Below are 20,818 nucleotides of genomic sequence, written 5' to 3' on the forward strand. Positions count from 1 at the left end.
GGATACGAGCATACTCTTGTGCCAAATTGAGGTGCAATCCTAAAATGCAAAACGGCAAAATCCCACTCAATTTGTCAGTTCACTTCAATTTGTCCATACAATCAAAGTAAGTGGTAAATACAACTGTTGTGTTATCAGCATACTTAAAAATACTTTCTTTATTTTCACGGATAAAGTCAGGTTTGGAACAACAATAGGCTATATGATGACACTTTAAAAAAACAATTTTTTTATTCTTCTTATGAATGGAAAAGGTGCTGAAAATTGACTCACACTAGAGCCATCCAAGATGTAGATGAGTTTATATCTTCATAGGACCAGATTTTGAGTCCTTTAGCATCACATAAATTCGCACCAATGGATCCTCTGCAGTGAATGGGTGCCGTCAGAATGAGAGTCTAAACAGCTGATAAAAACATCACAATAATCCACAAGTAAACATCTTAATGATGGATTTGTTTCTTACAAACATGCAGCTTTTCCTATAAGACCCTATATATCCATGATACGCACATCTGATGCAAAGACGTTTTTATTAAGCTTTTCTTTTTTTTCTTTTTTTTAAACAGATCTTTTACTTTCCCTCTCCTGCCACAGTCTCTCCGGATGCTTTAGTGAATGTTAAAATTACCTTATTTAAGCTTTTAATTAGATCCTTTGGGAGTCTAAAATAGCAGAAAACTCTTCCTCACTAAAGATATATTTTGTTAAAGTGATCATGTTTAATTCATCATTCCTAAAGCACTCTTTACACAAACAGCCTTTAATCAATGGCAACTAATAAAAAATTATGGGGAAACTCTGCTGAAACAAAAAAAGGATTGTGGTGATTGTTGTTACATGTGGATACATATCACTGGGTTTATATAGTATTTATTCCATGTAGTAATTGTGAAAATATTTAAAGGTGTGTTCTCTTACAAAACTCTTCTTAGTGGTTTTGTCACACATAATGGGTCATAATGAGAAGTTGCTTAAGTGGAATGCCTTAAGCAATACAGAACTGAAAGCATGAGGGGGTTTTGAAAATGGAAATAGCCTTATTTGTAACTGCCAGTGCATTTAATTTAAAATATATTGTTTTAAGATAACTTTTTTTAAGCCCAATGCATTTTTTTACATTTAACAACATAATACCTATTTAAAACAATAAAAAGCAATGTTCCAATGGTTTAAAAAAATAGACTTATGTCTAATTATGCTATATTTATTGACCTATTGGTGTATTTTTATTTATTTATTTATTTTTATTTTTTATTTTTATAAAGGGACTGAATTTACTATGTACATGTAAAGTGATTATTACTGTAAAAATTGAGTATAAATAAATAAATAAAAAGTAAGTAATGCAAACATGATCCAAATGACCCTCAGCAGAGAACAAACACAACTTCACATATAAGTGTGTGTGTGTGTGCGCGCGCGTGCGTGTGTGTGTGTGTGGTCATGGTAACTGATGACCTCAGGTGGTTGTGTGTGGGACTGCTGGTCATGAAGAGACACACTGAGAGGTCTAAGGCACCTTTCATTCATAAACATAATCCATGCTGCTGCAATAGACCTGACTGCAGGGCTGGACTGGGGTTAAATTTCAGCCCTGGACAAATCCAGCCCATCCGGCCTACGAATTCCCCTGTGAATGATTTGCTGGGTTATAGAGCCCTAAACTGGAGTAAATAAATGAATAAATAAAACAGGACACAAAAAAATTATGAAATATTACTGAATTCACGGCAAATGCAACAAAATAATGCATTTTTGTCACACAGAAATGCACTTGACATTAAAGCAATGATTTTGAACTAAAATTGACTGCTATTAAATTCTGTCATAATTTCCTCACACTCATGTTGTTCCAAACCTGTATGACTTACTTTCTTCTGTGGAACACAAAAGATATTTTGTAGAATGTTACCAAACTATTTTGGTTACCCTTGATTTCTACTGTATCACACCGAAGTATGATCAAATGTTTATGTGTATGATAAAATGTTTATTCATAAAAAGGACCATTTATATCTTAAGATTTTAAATTATTGTAACATGTAATGTATTCCTGTGATTGCAAAGCTGAATTTTTAGTATCATTACTGCAGTCTTTATCTGTCACGAATCCGGTCCATGAACTTCCAATTTCATTGACTCTCGCACTACACACTGTTGCACATCTCTCCGGACTACATATCCCATCATTCATTGCACTGATTGCACTCAGCATGGATTGCACACAGCTGTTTACACTGATTGCACCCAGCTGTTTCATATCACTCCCTCACTATTTAACACTCACTCTGTTTCCTTCCCTCTGCCGAGTGTTGTCTAGCGATTATCACTCTCCTAGCGATAGCTACTCTACAGAGCCCTAAGTCGTTTCCTAGCCTAGTTTTGCCTTGTCTGTTTCCTTCGGTCTTAGCCTTAGCCTTAGCCTTAGCCTTAGCCTTAGCCTTAGCCTTAGCCTTAGCCTTAGCCTTAGCCTTAGCCTTAGCCTTAGCCTTAGCCTTAGCCTTAGCCTTAGCCTTAGCCTAGTTTTGCCTTGCCTTGTCTGTTTTCTCCGGTTTTGATCTTCGCCTGTTTTCCTGGACTTCTCCCTTTAGCCTTGCCCCTGTCTGCCTATCGTCGACCCACGCTAGCCCTAGGATTATTCTTGTGTCTTGCCCGCCATATTCCTGGTTGCCACTGTTTACCCTGCCTGTCTTATGACCATGTCCCTGTCTTCTCCAAATAAAGCTTTGCATATGGATCCGCACGTCTCACGTCTCGTCAGCCCCGTTACATTAGTGTCACATGATCCTTTAGAAATCATTCTAATATGTTCAGTTGATGCTCAAGAAGCATTTCTTATTATTAACAATGTTGAAAACTGTTGTGCTGCTTGATATTTTTATGGAAACAGTTGTTCAGGATTCTTTGATAATTACAAAGCTATTTCTATTTGCAATAGAAATCTTTTGTAACAATATAAATGTCTTTACTGTCACTTTTTATCATTTTATTATGTCCTTGCTGAATAAAAATATTTCTTAAAAAATAAATAAATTTTACTGACCGCAAACCTTTGAACAGTAGTGTAAATACAAAATGTTAAGTAATTGGAAATTTACTACAGCCATTTACAAAATATTATTTGTTTTAACATAGGTATTTTTTTCCTACAATCTATTAATATTTTTTTATTGTTTATATTCAGGTTTATACAGTGCATCAATTTAATTAAAATGTATTTTTATAATGCTTAAATAAGTAAATATATTTTTCCTTTATTCACAACACCTTATGCAAATGTATTTCTTTCTGTTAAAAACATAAACTGGGAATAGTATAATTGCAACAATCCCTTGATTTAAAAAAAAAGAGAGAGAAACATTAAAATTTGTATATGTTTTAAAATTGTTATTGTTAAAATTGTTGTATTGAATTTAAATTTTAAATTAACACGTTACATTTGTAAGCACTACAATTTTATAAACACTTTTTTTGTTTAAAAAAAAATGACCGTAAAATCTCCTGCCTTATTGCTTTTATAAAACGGCTGCTACATAATAAAATATTATATTGCAGCATAATAAGTCTGATAAATCTGCTCATTTCCACGGTTGTGTGTTTTAGGTTGTGGCGAGTGCAGTGGCAGTGGACGTTCTTCATACAGGTGCAAGCAACAATGTGCTGCAGCTGAAAGCTGGAGGCCGCCTGTATGTTCGGCTGAGCAACAGTGAACTAAGCAAGAGGGACTCACAAAGTCGGTATCTTCTCCGGTTACCTGCTATATGAGATCTGAGACCAACAGACACACATGATTCCTTTCTGCTTTAACTTCTTGCTATTAGTTTAAAGAGGCCTCTTTGTGTTCAGACTGTGGGTGTTTCCTTGAATAAAGAATGAATTATCTGGCAATCTGACTGACTGAGACTTTTCATTAAATATTAAATCAATTCAATTCTTCCATTTTCAAAGGCCGAGACCATGGGGAGATACTTCACAGGGCACTGGCACAGATATTACACTTGGACTTCAGGGACATTGAGAATGACACACTAAATAACAACAGATATACACACTCAGCAACAGCAGCTCAGTCCCAGTGCTTTAACAGTCCTGTCTCACACAAAGAAAAGGGCTTCAGATCAGATTCTCTGTAAGAGAGCAGTGGGACAAAATCCAACCCCAGACAATTGATTTCACTTAACCAAAGCTACATTTATTTGATCAAAAATACACTAAAACAGTAATATTGTGAAATAGTTAAATTCACAGATCAACCATTAAAATAGCTGTTTTCTATTTTAATATATTTTCAAATGTAATTTATTCCTGTTAAAGAATTAAAAAGTTGAATTTTCAGGAGCCATTACTGCAGTCTTGAGTGTCACACGATCCTTTTCAATTACCATTTTTACTACCTAATATTTTTGTGGAAACCGTAATACACTACCATACAAAAGTAAGAAGGAAAAAAAAGGTTGGTAATGTACATGTATAAAATATATATTTACTTACAATAAACATGATTAAAAAATCAGCATTATTACTTAAATTGTTATGCTATCTGTCAAATCCTCTGCACACTCAAACTCTGAGGATCATATTGCTACCGGTTCATGGCTGATTTTGAATCAGACATGAGCAATTCACTGGAGTTGTTAACCCTCTGAGGTCTGAGGGTGTTTTTGGGCCCTGGAGAGGGTCAACTGGAGACTCGCTCAGACCAGGTTATTTGCTGCATTTGATTTACCTTGGAAGTCAGATGTCGGAGCTGGGAATGACGTCACAACCAAGTGGACCATGTTCCAGGAGAGAAGTCAGAAAACCAAGATGGGCACGTCCATTGTTAGCAATACAAGTCGATTAAAAACACATAAAAAGCGGTGTTGTGCACAGATGATACTGTACTGAAGTATCATGTCCACAAATAGAGGTTGGATATCACTGTGTGTGTGCACCACTGAGTCTATTGAAACACAGACAAACATAAGTGCTAATAAACCATATATTACTACTGTTTCTCTTCTGGTGATGCTCTGAGCAGCCATATTGGATTCTGAAGTTTGAGTTATTGCGAATCCTCAGAGATTCCGAGTCGGAACTCCAATTTGGAAACAAAACTGGGAACTTGGAAACTGGTTTAAGGTCAAAATGTATCAAAGACTTCTACTTTCCTGTCCCAAACCTATCTTCAGTAACAAAAGGGCCATTTGGCATTCCTGAAGGCACAGAAGTGCTGATATCGATCAAGGCCTGTAGGCCAACATGTGTATACATCAGGGGTCTGCTAATTGTCACACCTTATGCCCAGTGGGTGAAGTTGTAAACTGCTGATTGGTCAGTTTTAATGTCTCACATTTGGTTTTTAGTCACATGGTCAAGGAAGGGATAAAAGAGGACTGTAACTGTTGCTCTGTCTCTTTTCTTTGTTGGAGCTCTTCTTGGGTCTCTGCCCTCTCTCCCTCTTTTTCTTCCTCTCTCTATTCCCCCCTCTCTCTATCTCTTTCTCTCAGGTAATATTTTACATGTTGGGTACAATTAACTATGCTTTACCATCCTTCATCTATTTTATAACCAATTCAAGTGTAACCATAACAAAATATTGTTATTAAACCATTTCAATTATTAATTATGTGTTAAATAGTCTTGATTCAAGGTTAATATTAAAGTGATACCTATTGCAATACAATAGTCACTCAATAGCAATGCTCTCCCACATATGTAGCTATTCTAACTGCGCTTATTTCCGTCGTTGGTATAAGTGGCAGTGGGTGGTAATAGACTAGAAATGTACAGTTTTATACCATCGTGCTGACAACGTTTCTTTAGTCATTCGGCAATCCTACAGCCTGAACCACCGTAGGGAAACCATCCTTACACTGGGAACTCGGAATTTCATAAATGATACATTCATTATAATTTGTGAAGTTACCCGTGTCCAAAAAAATTTAAAAAATTGTTCACAAACCGGACATTGCTATCATTGCTACCAGAATGGTTTTAATTTCTTCAGTTTGAAATAGAAACAAAGTTTTTATTATGTTTTTAGTAAAAGTTTACCAAAATGAAACAAATGATAAAGTAGCTACTTCAAGTATAGCTACCAAAGTGGGCTACTTAGTAAAAATTACCGTCAGTCACTGTTTTATGTTCATATTTTTGTATATGTACCATCATATTTTTATTTTTATATTCAGAATTTCATACTTCAGACATTAATTTCATAGCATAATGTTTTGCCATTATAGTCTCTGTGTAACTGTATTTTTGCCAAGTTGGTTCAGCATTAAACAGTAGGGCTTTTCACACTGTTCGTTATCGTCCTTCTGACCTGCTTTTAACCCCAGGTAGATGAACATTCACCCTTCAGGGCTTTTCACATTGTGCTTAACCCTGGATTACCATCATTCCAAACCCTGGAATGTGTGAAAATATGCCTGTTAATTATAAATGTCCCTTTGCAGCATAAAGAAAGTACTCGACAATAATATAGGGTGTGTAATAAATTGTATTAAAATATTTACAAAGAATATCCCTTTAAATCTAAAATCAGAACAACCCTCTAAATATCTATGTTAATGATATTTACCACAAATACAACAAATCGTAAAATGCGCTGTCAGAACAAAACTGAAATATCTTAAGAGCTAAAATAAATTTACTTCTAAGTAGTTTTCCCCAAATTTACCTGTTCTTTCACCTTTCACCTATATCTTCATTTAAAGCATAAAGTGACTTACATACAAAATATTTGGTTTCTTTTCATTGAAATTAAAAATCCCTTAGCAACTATACTGTTTAATGTTGTAAGAAAATAACACAAAAACTCCAGTAATACATCATGGCCTAAAGATGAGTTCAATGTCCAGAGTTGATGTTGGGTCTAAGTGCTTTTGGAGCTGAAGAGCACTTTGAATTCCACACGTTGCCCAAAAAAAAGTTTATGAACCCACTTCATCATGGTCTTATAAATATAGACTCAGTTAATACTTCACATGGCTGAGAATCGCAATCAATCGGGGAGAGAATAACATATCTTCTGTAATATGGAAACTATTCCTCCTCAGCTCTGTGAGGAAGAGGTTTGCAAAGCAGAGCAAAAGGTAGTGAACAATTACTGAAAAGCTTATTTGCATCATTCACACACTTAAAAACTTAAAAGTTAAAAGACACACACAGGCACTTGATTAATCCAGCTGAAACGCATGTACTGCACAAATTGTTTTCTAAATCAGTATCTTGTTTTCCAGTAAAGATAACTAAACTCTCAAAACGAGATACATTTACTTAAAAGTGACATATGAAAATCTGACTTTTCCAGGTTTTAAGTGCTATAATCAGGTCCCTGGTGCATTTACCAACCAAGGAAACGTGAAAAAGATTAACCCAGTAACTTTGTTTTGGTAAGCCTTTTTCTGCAAGCGTCTGAAAAAACAAGCATGTCTGATCTCTCCCCTAGTGACGTTGCAAAGGGATCTCATTATAATATTACCGCCCCTTACTCTGTAAATTTCCACCCACGGTGCCATCATTTTGATTTCGCAAGCTACAACGGTGTACCAGCTCTAATGCCATGGCGAAAGTTTGTGCAAAACATGCTAACTGTTCTGTCTTTGGCTGCACAGATGAGCACAGAACACTATTTAGAGTCCCAGCCTCAGAGGAGACAAGAGAGCAGTGGATTTATTAATTAATTTACTGTATTCTCCTGCCACACAGATCTAAAATAAACATGCGATTTATTTCCCAGCTGTTTACCTTCACATTCATAACCGACTGTTTTTGTAACTCATGTGTGTTTTTAACGTAAACTTGTGTGTGAATGAGAACTTAGTTTAGTACTCACATGCTGTGACAGCTGCTTTCTGTACGTGTACACTCAGAAAACCATATATCAGAAGTTTAAACTAATATGGCTTAAAACGCATGATTTCAGAGCAATACACATGATAATCAGAACCAAAACAGACGTTTTTTTAGCAGGTACAAGCTGTAATTGCGCAGCTCTATTCTGGAAAAGGGGGTGGGGAGCAGCAGCTCATTTGCATTTAAAGAGACATACTCTAATACAGCGGTGGCGAACTCCGGTCCTGGAGAGCCGCAGCCCTGCAGAGTACAGCTCCAACCCTAATTAAAACTCACCTGCCTGTAGCTTTCTAGTAACCCATCAGACCTTGATTAGCTTGTTCAGGTGTGTTTGATTAGGGTTGAAGCAAAACTCTGCAGGGCTGCGGCTCTCCAGGACCGACGTTCGCCACCCCTGCTCTAATACAACAACAACAAAAATGTTTGCAGTTGAGTCAAAAGAAAAATTTATTTTATTTTTTTGCTTCTCAAATAAATTAATCTTGTTTTACGGATGTTTCAATATTTTTACTGGAAAACAAGGCAAAAATACTGATCAGGAGCATGATTTTCTGCAGTGAGCTTTGAAGGCCCCTGGCCAACAGCATACGGCACTCTCTCATCTCAGTCACATCTCGATTTAGTTTCCGGTTCGATTCGTCGTGTAGCACACGTCAGCCAGTGGTTTGAATTTGGGGCCGAGAGTGTTCAAAAAGTCCAATGATTCCTGTTCACCCAAGATGCTACAACATCCTACAGATCCTGCAAGTGATCCCATCCCCTCATGCCCATAAGTCTTCAGCAGGTCATCCGCATACCTCCCCTCCTCCTCATCTCCGAAGTAAGCCAGTTTCTGTCACAAAATAAGGGTTGCAAGTTAGGTTACATAATAACTTCAGTGGTGCATGAATGAAAAGCGGAGAGAGTTTGAAATATGAATTTCCTGGGTGAATAAATGTAACAACTTTGCTAGTCAGATTATAATTTACAGGGGTATTGCAAATTATTGAGAATACTATAATTACTATTTTTTATTTTTTGCAAAATATATGCTGCTTATGGTTATGGTGTAAATCTATCCACATAATATTGTTAATTCAATTAAAGGGATAGTCCAATGAAATCTGTCATCATTTACCCTTATGTTGTTCCAAACCTGTATGAATTTTTGCTGATCACAAAAGAAGATATTTTGAAGAAATACAGTTCAGTTCCCACTGACATATATAGTATTTTTTTGAAATACTGTTTTTTGTTTTTTTACCAACTTTGTGTTCCATAGAAGAAAGAAGGCCATACAGCTTTGGAATGACACTAGGGTGAGTACATTTTGGAAGACAGAATTTTCATTTTCAACTTTCAAATTTTCAACTTACCCCTTTAATTAATCAGAATATCATGTAATTAATTCAGTTAAAAATGTTAATTCAGCTCACTCTGTCCAAGTAGCGCCCATTGGTTTTCCATGTGTCCAGAGCACTCGTATTTGATAATTTCTGTAACGTGTTGTTGCCATAAATGTTGTTATCATAGCGCCCGGATGAGTAGAACTTTTCTGTCCCAAACTCCTGAGTGGTGGTGTTGTACACGCCTCCTCCCTGGAAAAACTGCTGCCCCTGGCGTCCTGAAGCTGAAGTCACGTTCTTACTTTCCATGAGGCCGCTCTGTAGAGACCCGTCCACTACCTCTGCCCCAGGAATCATCATCAAAGCTCCATCTTTCTAAAAAGAGAGAGACATTCGAACCAAATATGGTCAAACTCTTCCAGCGGTTTCTCTGCTTAATTTAACCATTTAAAAGGAGGTGTTTTTCTTACCACTTCTTCACCAGGAGCCTCAGTGTTGGATTTCAGCAGCATTCCTCCTGTTCCTGTGTCATCACTAATGTACAGCTTGTCTCTCTTAGTACTGCATATGAAGATGAGCAACAGACCTGAAACGGCAAGAAAAAAAGAAGGCAAATTTACTGGTGTTTCTGAGAATCATTTTCAGGTGTACAATGAAAAATCTATTTAAACCTATTTAAACCAACCATTTAAATCAACTTTGACATGTTTTGAAAGAAAAAAAAAACAATTTAAGACTGAATACCCAGAAAATCTGGAATTCATGTTAAAATTTAAATCCAACTTTTTGTTTTTGTTGATTTATGCTGATATATATAATCTGTAAAATAAAAAAATTTAAAATGGAGAAAAAAAAACTAAAAAGAAGCATTTTCACTAGTAGTCTCAGACCCTTGGACTTGTATTTATAGATTAAGGACAGTAAGATTTCTGTTTTTTATATATATTTTTATACTTTTTTTTAATGGATGCATTAAATTGATCTAAAGTTGCTGCAAAAATTCTATTGAATGCTGCTCTTTTGAACTTTCTATTCCTCAAATAATCCTTAAAAAATGTATCCCCTTTTCCATTAAGCAGCACAACTCTTCAACATTGATAATAATCAGAAATGTTTCTTGAGCACCAAATCAGCATATTAGAATGATTTCTGAAGGATCATGTGACACTGAAGGAGTAATGATACTGAAAATTCTGCTTTACATCACAGGAATACTTTTTTTTTATATATATATATTAAAATATAAAACAATTACTTTAAATTGCAAATCTGTAAATAAATGGTGCTCATAGCCAGAAGGGGGCACTCACTTAAGAGCAGCAGCAGCAGGCCAGAAAGAACTAAGGCAAGGATTCCCAAACTGCCCAAAGAGGAAGAGGCACTCCGAGCTCCACATATTCCCAACCCATTTTCCTCCCTCTCACAGGTGCACACTCGCACATTCACGGTCTGTTCTTTCCCAACTCCTTGCAGATCCTTCACCAAGAGAGGGACGCTGTAGAGACCGGTAGGCATGGCCACTGCCTGTTCCAGCACCACAGATGATTCTGCATTAGAGGAGGAAAGACATGATGTCTGTAATCATACTGCAACTCTTCTGCTTTCCATTTATCAGCCTTTGTTCGTTATTGCTATATTGAGAAATTTTATCATAAAAAATGTTGATAAACCCCCATCACAACCCTCTATCCTTACCTGTAGTATCCTTCAGTTTCCACTTCCCATCTTGATCTGCTCCAAGTTCGAAAATGAAGGGAGTAGAGTAAGGTCGCTGGTCCATGTCCACAGCTTCAACCAGAACTGAGCTCAGCATATCATCCTTACTACACATGATCAGGTCAGTACCCGGAATCACAGGCATGTTATCATTCACGTCTTCAATCTGGATTTTAACCATCCCCTTTCCTGTCTTCTTACCTGAGGAAAGAGAGATTCCAGTGAATTTCATGTGACTTTAGAGAACAAAATTGCCAGAATACAACTGGATGACAATGCACAACTTTATTTCTCACAACTGTGAGCTTATTTCTCATAATCGTGACAAATTTATCTCAACAGCGAATTTCTTACAAATATGACTTCACATCTGACAACTGCAACTTTCTCATAACTGTGACTTTATATGTCATAATTACAACTTTATATCTTGCAGCTGTGACTAAATATCTAACAGTTGCAACTATATTTCACAATTGCAACCCTTTTTCTCATAATTGTGACAGCTTTGTTTCTCATAATTGCAACTTTATTGCAATCATTGCTTCACATCTCATAATTGTGTCTATTTATCTCTTTATTGCAACTTTTTCAAAATGGCAACTTCATATCTCATAATTGAGACTTTATATCCCACAATTGTGACTACATATCTCACAATTGCAACTTGATATTTCATAGCTGCAAGCTTCTCATAATTGTGAAACTTTATCTCACAATTCTAACTTTCTTACAAAAATGGCTTCAAATCTCTTAATTGCATGTTTTTATCTCTTATTTGCAACTTTCTCATAACTGCGACTTTACAGTATATCATAATTGTGACTACATCTCACAGTTGCGATGCTTTATCTCACAATTGTGACTTTATATCTCAAAACTGCGACTTCTCATCTCACAACTTTTTACAGTATGTCACATTGTGACTATTTCTTTGTCTCAAAATCCCCCTTTTTTTTGAAACAGGTTTTACATACATGCACATGATTTGTGAAACGTTTCTCAAAAGCTATGACCAATCACACAGTCTGTGCAGCTGTGACTAAATATCTAACAGTTGCAACTATATCTCACAATTGCAACCCTTTTTCTCATAATTGTGACACCTTTGTTTCTCATAATTGCAACTTTATTGCAATCATTGCTTCACATCTCATAATTGTGTCTATTTATCTCTTTATTGCAACTTTTTCAAAATGGCAACTTCATATCTCATAATTGAGACTTTATATCCCACAATTGTCACTACATATCTCACAATTGCAACTTGATATTTCATAGCTGCAAGCTTCTCATAATTGTGAAACTTTATCTCACAATTCTAACTTTCTTACAAAAATGGCTTCAAATCTCTTAATTGCATGTTTTTATCTCTTATTTGCAACTTTCTCATAACTGCGACTTTACAGTATATCATAATTGTGACTACATCTCACAGTTGCGATGCTTTATCTCACAATTGTGACTTTATATCTCAAAACTGCGACTTCTCATCTCACAACTTTTTACAGTATGTCACATTGTGACTATTTCTTTGTCTCAAAATCCCCCTTTTTTTTGAAACAGGTTTTACATACATGCACATGATTTGTGAAACGTTTCTCAAAAGCTATGACCAATCACACAGTCTGCCGATAAAATTAGGCCAGCAAGCAGCAAAAACACCCATTAACAGCATAGCAACCTGATGACGTCCAAAGATAAAAAATCAAACGTAAAAGGCACATAAGAGTTCAAGAGGGGCGAATGTACTCAGTTCTTCCTGGAATGCCATTCAACAACGTTCAGTGTTTAGAACATGTAGTGTCAGGTAGGACATGTGGATAATCATCAGAAAGACATGTTATATTACACCACAAAATACTGACGAAATCTTCTCAGAGGCCTGAAGCTATTTCTACCCAACCACACCCAAACAAATGGTCTTTCATTAACAGCCAGAGAAAACACACATAAACAGGTTTTACATACATGCACATGATTTGTGAAACGTTTCTCAAAAGCTATGACCAATCACACAGTCTGCCGATAAAATTAGGCCAGCAAGCAGCAAAAACACCCATTAACAGCATAGCAACCTGATGACGTCCAAAGACAAAAAATCAAACGTAAAAGGCACATAAGAGTTCAAGAGGGGCGAATGTACTCAGTTCTTCCTGGAATGCCATTCAACAACGTTCAGTGTTTAGAACATGTAGTGTCAGGTAGGACATGTGGATAATCATCAGAAAGACATGTTATATTACACCACAAAATACTGACGAAATCTTCTCAGAGGCCTGAAGCTATTTCTACCCAACCACACCCAAACAAATGGTCTTTCATTAACAGCCAGAGAAAACACACACACACCTATTCATAGAACAATAGAGTACAGTGTGTACTCAGAAATACACCAACAGTGGGGCATAGGTGTGTGTTGTGCTGAATGTCCACAGATTATTAAACTAATATCTTAAATTTAATCTAATAATGTTGTCAAGTGTGTGACATAAAGTCCAGACTCACTCTCATCCACAGCTCTGATGGTTATGTTGTACATATTCTCGTGGACCAACGGTGATTCTCGGTCTATAGTATTGGCTGTTTTCAGTTCTCCAGTGTTCTCCACCACAGTGATCCAGTTACCAGGGTCAGTCATCTTATAGTACCTTACACATGAATGGAATAGAAAAGTGAGAAAGTGCATTCAAAATATGGTATAAAGTTGTTTCATTTACTATTACATTACCATAATACACTCTGATGTCATATATAAAGACACTAGATGCTTTAAAAGAAAAATTTAAAATCTTAAAGCCCTGTATAATTAGAATGTTTTTTTATTCATTTCTTTGGAAGCATTTGCATGAGACATGTTCTTGCTTGTCTTCAAAAACAGCTAGTCAGAGCACAACAGAACAGAAGACCAATGGCGGTGCTTTAAATGGAATTCTTTATTATAAAACGGATAGTTCCAGTCCTTGATTCTGATTGGTTGAGCCGGGTTCGAACTAAGCTGTTGTAAATTACACTACAAACATACACCTTTGTTTACTTCTGTGTGTTGCCTGGCAACCACTTTGTTGGAACCACAACTTTTTTTTTTGTTAATTATTACAACTGTTTCTGAGGAACTACATTGTTTGGTGGAAGAATACTGTTTTATTCATATCATTACACTTTATTTGCTTTGTTTTATTACGTACTACATATATGGAATAAACGTTTTAAAAACACTTTGCGTCGTGCCTAACAATGCCCCTTAGCTGTTATAAATTCACTCTAAACCATGGCTTCTTGGGGCTTATTGCTTTAGTTAACCTCAAATAAAACCCACATCATCAAAGAACATACTTTATTCCATTGCTGTTCTTATTTTCTGGGTCCAGAGCTTTATAGGTTCCAATGATGGTTCCATTGGCAACATTCTCCTTGACTTTGAGATATAGAATGCCAGGGTTGAACTCTGGCCCTTCATCTTCATCTCCAACACTGAGCTCGAGTGGCACAGAGAGCCATTTAGTGTCAGGCCCAACCAGTGGAACCTCATTACGGGCAGTTATTTCCAGCTTCACCAGTGGAGTTTTTTCAAAATCCAATCCCTGAAAGTAGAGAATAGAAGGGGAATGAGGACATTGAGAATTTACCCAGGTACATCTACATAAAGCTTGCTTATTAACCCAAAAGCACCAATTCTGTGAAGAGTTGTCAAAAGCTCTGCCTTGGATTCTCCTTGAAGAGAAGAACCTGTGTTTACACACCTGATGGATGTGCTGTAGTATAACAGGGTGTGGCTGAACTGCACATGCATATCCAACAGACAAGCGTTTTCACAAACAGCTCTAAAATAGTGAGACAACCCTGCAATGGCGCTATAAATAAAACCAACACAACCCTGTCAGAGAGTGAAGAGAGAGCTCTCAAGATAATGACTATGACCCTCAGCGGAAGCTTATTGCTACAAGAACATACTAGCAAAGTGCAAATTCTGCAAAAACGGATTCATCAAGGACATCTATTTCTTGCCCCAAAAAAATTATATATATATATGTATATATATATATTTGCTGCAAACTATTAAAATGATATATAATAAATTATATATGGCATAATGACAATGAAGCTTATATTTTGTACCATTAATATTTTTTTTGCTTAGTGACTGACCAGTGTTGTTGTTGTTAACTAAAACTAAAATTATTTTTTTTTTAAATTCCTTAATTAAATTCCTAAATTAATTAAAATAAAGCTGAAATAAAATAAAATATAAATTTGAGATGAAAAACTTTAAAAACAGTAAAATTACAAATGTTGCATTGGGCAACTAACAAAATAACATGAGTTTAAGTACTACATTTACTAAAACAAAAAACTGAAATAAAAATAACAATGACAAAAGCACATAACAAAATTACTAACATTTAATGAAAGCTGAAAATCTGAAAGTAAAAACTTTTCAAATATTAATAAACACTATAATAGTATACAAATAATACTAACAGAACACCAGTTGTGACTATCATTTTCAAGACTATTCAAAATATTTTACCCAGCAATTCTTATCATTTTAATGCATTCTGGAATATTTCCTTTTACTTTATTTTTACTATTCCCATTATTTTCAATAATTTTTATTATCGTAATACAATATTTTTATTGCATTAGAGTAAAACAATATGGTTATACAATGGATAATGGATACAATGGAAAAATTATACTGCCATGATGGACAACTACTATAGAATAATATACCATGTTTTGCATTACATTATTAAGCCTGTACTTGATAGTTAGGAATGTATGTTTTGTCCTTCTCTTTCGTACCTGCCCTGCAACGCTCTTCTACGGTGAAGAATCGACCTCCTATGAATTCAGGGGCATTATCATTCTTATCCTCCACATTCACAATGATGGGCAGAAATTCATCTGTTTCCCTGCCACTTGCGTCATATACATGAGCTTTAAACTACAACAAGAGAAACAAGAGAAGCAGACATATTTAGTTGTACTGATGCTTTAATCATATTCCAGACCATAAGCGTGTGCACTGTTCTCTGCATAAGGCCTGAAATGTTCAGACTCACACTGAATTGTGGGTACTGCTCACGGTCAACAGCCCTGGTCACACTCAGCATGCCGTTGTTCTTGTTCAGAATGAATAGGCCCACAGGATCTGTGGTAACACCCTGCCCACTGATCTGATAATACACTGTGTAATTTACTGAAGAATCAGACGCAATCTGAGAAAAGATGAACACAGCAGTAAGCATAAGAATAGGAAGTATAACAAAAGGTCAAAATGAGATCATGGAAGGGAGGAGGAAATGGGAAGGGAGTAGTGGAATGACTAAAGAAGAGATATAGCTAATGATACAAGGTCTCACCATCTCCAGTTCCTTTGGGAATGGAGGGCTGTCATTCTCAACAACAGAGAAAGGCAACGGTCTCCATCTTCTCTTAGTACGCTTGTGAGCCGCACTGCTGGACTTCTGAGATAGCTGAAGTCAGAACATATAGAGAAACATTCCTCATGCTGCTGATCCAGATCAAATGGTTTATGGTTAAGAATTACAGGCTGTAGTTTTACCTCCTCTTTACAGGACAGGATTATGTCCACCCTCCAATCCGATCTGTTCTCATCCTGCACCAGTACAGAAAACCGCTTTGTTGTAATCTCCAAACCACGAACTGTGATAATGGTTCCATCTGTATTTACAGTGAAGTCAGGGTCACTGGAAGTAAAGGCCACAGGTTTGGCTTCACAGCCTTTGAGAGTCACTGTGGGGGAAAAAAATGCAACAAAGTCAGGAAATTATACCACAGCTAAGCCTTGTGTCTTTCCAAAACCATAAGTAGTTTGAATCTATTACTTGTTTTCCACCCAATATCATATCACTAAAGCTTTCAAAGTTCAAAAAAAGAATGTAAAAGCACCATAAAAGTATCACCAGTGCTGCTATTGTCAACTAAAACTAAAAGTATTACAAAACATGTCCGTTAATTGAAAAAAAACTGGAAAAAAAACATTTAATAAAAAACGTACTATTAATATAAAATAATAAAAAAGCAATAAAATACAAAAAAGAAAGAAATTAGACTTATTGATTTGGCAACTAACTGAAATAAAACAGTAATAAAGTACTAAAATTACTAAAACTTTAAAATTAAAGCTAAATGAAAGCAAATCATTATTTACTGATAATCTTCCCATTCAGTTGACTTTTCATTTTCATTTGACTTCTATGATACTTTTATGCTGCTTTTGTGTCTATTTGAAGGTCCTTTTTCATTCCATAGAAGCAAGAAAGTCACACAGTCTTGGAACGACATGAGGGTGAGTAAATGATGACAGAACTTAACATTCTTGGAAGAGCAAATTCTTTTACCATTAATTATCTTTACGTAAACGTTAGCAACATCAAATGAAGGAAAAGCTTAGTCTGCATAAAGTCAGACAAGATCATTTCATGTCATTCGGATGAAAAGGCTCAGTGACATCACAAATCTTACATTCTTCCTTGCCTTCAGAAATGACATAACCGGCGGGCAACCTCTTAGGAACCTGAGCAAGCACAGGCCTCAACTCACAAGATGCAGCGCTCTGAAACAGCACCTGAGGGAGGAATTGAAAGTGAGTGAGAGGGAGAATCAAGGGTGTATTACATTCCCCAGTGTGATTGAGCAAAACCTGAGTAATGTGGTTTGAAACAACACGTTACTTCAAATCCTAATTCTAATGAATCAGGCGAGGATTGTGATTATCAGAATCATGTTAATTGTAGGAATTAGAATTTATTTTAAAAACTTTTAAAACAGTATATAGCCTACTCCTTATTGTCATAATTTAAGATACTGTATTAGAGTGTTTGGCTTGCAAAAAACATTATTAATAATCAGTACCTTTGTCTTATTTTCTTGTTTTACACAGCAAACCACCTCACATTGTTACTTGATTGTTTCATTCAGATCTAAACAGCTACATAGTATGAAAGCATTACACCACAGTGCCTTTGTTTGTGTGTGGCAAACAAAGAGTGATGAACCGAAACAATGACTCCCATAACTCAAGAATGACATGGGAAACTGTGGCTAATTTACCCTCTAACTCTTAACACTTTCTATTCTATTTTAATTCTACTTTATCTATATGTATCTTCTTTTTTTATTTTTTTAATAAAAAACAAAAAACAACACTAGCTTTCTATTTTTTTTCTATTCTATCTACTTGATTTTGTGTGTGTGTGCATATGTATGTGTATATATATATATATATATATATATATATATAGCTTTCTATTTTTTTCTATTCTATCTACTTGATTTTGTGTGTGTGTGCATATGTATGTGTATATATATATATTTACACCTTGCAATGTGTACTGCGTTAGGCTAACCGAGACTTGTCATTTGCACTTATATATTGTTGCTCTTTTGTTAGTTTTGACTGCTTTTATTGTCCTCATTTGTAAGTCGCTTTGGATAGAAGCGTCTGCTAAATGACTAAATAAATAAATAAAATAAAATAATAAAATACAATAAGAACATAGCTAAACAAAACCACTATCAAAGAAACATTAACCATATGCCAAAATAGAACGCCGATTTCAAGTACTCTACATGCTGCTATAGGGTATTCCGTCTCATTTCATGGTGTAATATTATGGGTTTCGGTTATATATCAGCTTTATCTTATCTCCAAACAAGACTGACCTGTCCAGTGGAACCTGTAGATCTAAACACTTGAAAATAAGTGAAAATGAATTTGACTTTGCTTAAGTGTTTATTGTCATTGTGTCTTCATGTGTCACCAACAAGTCAATAAAACATGCAAAAAAGAAAGTGTGCCTTTGGGTGTTTACCCCAGTGCATGAACCTAAACAATATCAGCAAATCACAAAGTTTACAAATGACATTTGGGTTTTAATTGATCCATCACTAACAAATAAAAATAACTGACCGACCCAGTGAACTAAATACGAAACAGTGAATTAACGAATGAATGTATGAATGAATGAGGACATTTACAATAGCATATTTTAACATAGTTTCACCCTGGATGATACTAAGCAGACATAGGAACAAAATTGTGTGATGGGAAAAAAACAACAACAACATTCCATCAGGCTTTTCAAATGCAGATAATTAATTAGTGAGAACTTTTTATTCTAAAGTGTTAATGTTCAAGTACTGTAGTTTCATCCCTTTGAAATCTACAACACACAATTAACCAATATCCAATCTAAATCATTTCCAAATAGTTTGTAAAAAAAAAAAGGTAGGGGGGAAATGTATTATTCTATTCATTAAATTTAGTAGGCCTATTTGTTTTGCTGTAATAAAAAATAAAAATACACTTATTTTGAGAATAAGTATATAAAATATAATAAAACTTCCGTCAACATCTTGTGTATATAGGCCTACATCTTGAGTTTATTTTAGTATATAGCTACAGTTAAAATGTAGTAACATATTTGACAGCAAGTACTCTCCTATAATCTTACAAAAAATATCTTCTCAAGTAAATGTATGTTGATTTAAGGGTGTTTAGATATTTTGGGGGGAAACAGGACGAAATATCGATTAATAAAATGCGCATAACAATATAACAACTAACTAGCGTTTTGACGGAAACTATGGTTACCAAGGTAATTAGGATACGGCAAGAATTCAGGTAGGCCTAAAACTATATGTGACCTAAAACAAAATGACAATAAAGCAAAAAAACATTTGACAACCGCAACTTTAACTTACCAGAGTAAGCAGGCAGAGAGCGAACAGCGCGCGTTCATACATCCTGCTGTGTGAGTGTGTGTGTGTTGAATTTCTCTGGACTGCACCGCACTGCGTGTATCTACAGACCTGCTCGGATAAAGTCCTCTGGGTGCGGCGCGGCTCTCATGCCATTAAAGTCTTTAACATGGGGGTGGCAGAGCCTCAGCCTCTCACTTTTTTGTATCAATGGGGCTGAATGGTTAGTCTTGAGTACACTATACAGGTTGAACTATGCTTTGCCCGTGACTTCCTTAGCTTGGGAAGCTCTGGAAGGCTTAGACTCCACCCCAAACTGCCCCTTGAAACTCCCTCTGAGTTTGTGTGTGTGTGTGTGTGTGTGTGTGTGTGTGTGTGTGTGTGTGAGAGAGAGAGAGAGAGACAGGGAGGTTATACTTTAACAGAACAGACTTTCACCTGTTGTACCATCTGACTTTTCAGACATGATTAATGCATGACACAGTTAATCTTCATCTCTTTGGGTGGAGTGCAGGAGGTACTCATGATGATACATACAGTCATCACATGTAGCTACACATTTAGCAAAGAAAATTAACTCTTTTACAACTTTTGCATTTGATCACCTAATAAGCCCATTAAAAAAAAATGTTTAAACCCAGCTTGAAACCACTCACATGTGCACACCTTTTTCACGTGGGATGTGATTTATTCATTTTGAATTACTAGCTGGTCCAGCGTGCGGCTCTGTATTTCACCTCTTAATATCAGTGGTGCATTAGGCCTTAAAATGAAAATATGTGACCCGTTGACCTAAAGTCTTACAGAATGCAGTTTTGCTACGAGGAATTGGAAGGGACTGGGAAAAAGACAGGAAATTAGAAGATGTGCTTCACGTCAACCAAAACACTGCTTCACTTCTTGAACTGATAAGAGAGTGACTTAGACTGAGCAAATGATTTAGACACTCATGAGAGCAACAATGAAAGTGTTCAAATAATGACATTATTAGAACCTTTCAATATGGTGCAGTTTTTAAAGCATTAGAGCCTCAAATCTGATGTTTTTGCTGTGCAAACTATAAGATAAATTATTAGATCATAAAATCAACTTTGCATGAAAAGTAAGATGTATTCTCAATGTTTTGGCCCATTAAACCTTAGGGGCTGTGACCTTATTGGCTTTTTCCAGCAATTAAAATCATACAACAGGCTGTTGAATTT

At 35.8% G+C, this 20,818-nt stretch overlaps 1 protein-coding gene across 1 annotated transcript; it reads right to left on the bottom strand.

Moving 5' to 3' along the window:
• Window positions 1–8,312: 8,312 nt before the first annotated feature.
• Window positions 8,313–19,784, bottom strand: LOC107570028 (desmocollin-2-like). The gene is made up of 13 exons (XM_016256222.1): window positions 19,620–19,784; window positions 17,391–17,481; window positions 16,456–16,646; window positions 16,253–16,366; window positions 15,953–16,108; window positions 15,652–15,834; window positions 14,223–14,686; window positions 13,395–13,537; window positions 10,866–11,087; window positions 10,481–10,717; window positions 9,641–9,756; window positions 9,261–9,545; window positions 8,313–8,677 (listed from the first exon to the last, which is right to left on the bottom strand). The coding sequence occupies exons 1-13, from the start codon at window positions 19,659–19,661 to the stop codon at window positions 8,465–8,467; spliced, it is 2,457 nt and encodes an 818-aa protein (XP_016111708.1). The 5' UTR covers window positions 19,662–19,784; the 3' UTR covers window positions 8,313–8,464.
• Between the last annotated feature and the right edge of the window lie 1,034 nt (window positions 19,785–20,818).

This window comes from Sinocyclocheilus grahami, unplaced genomic scaffold, assembly GCF_001515645.1.
Source record: "Sinocyclocheilus grahami isolate Dianchi unplaced genomic scaffold, SAMN03320097.WGS_v1.1 scaffold1406.1, whole genome shotgun sequence".
Lineage (NCBI taxonomy): Eukaryota > Metazoa > Chordata > Actinopteri > Cypriniformes > Cyprinidae > Sinocyclocheilus > Sinocyclocheilus grahami.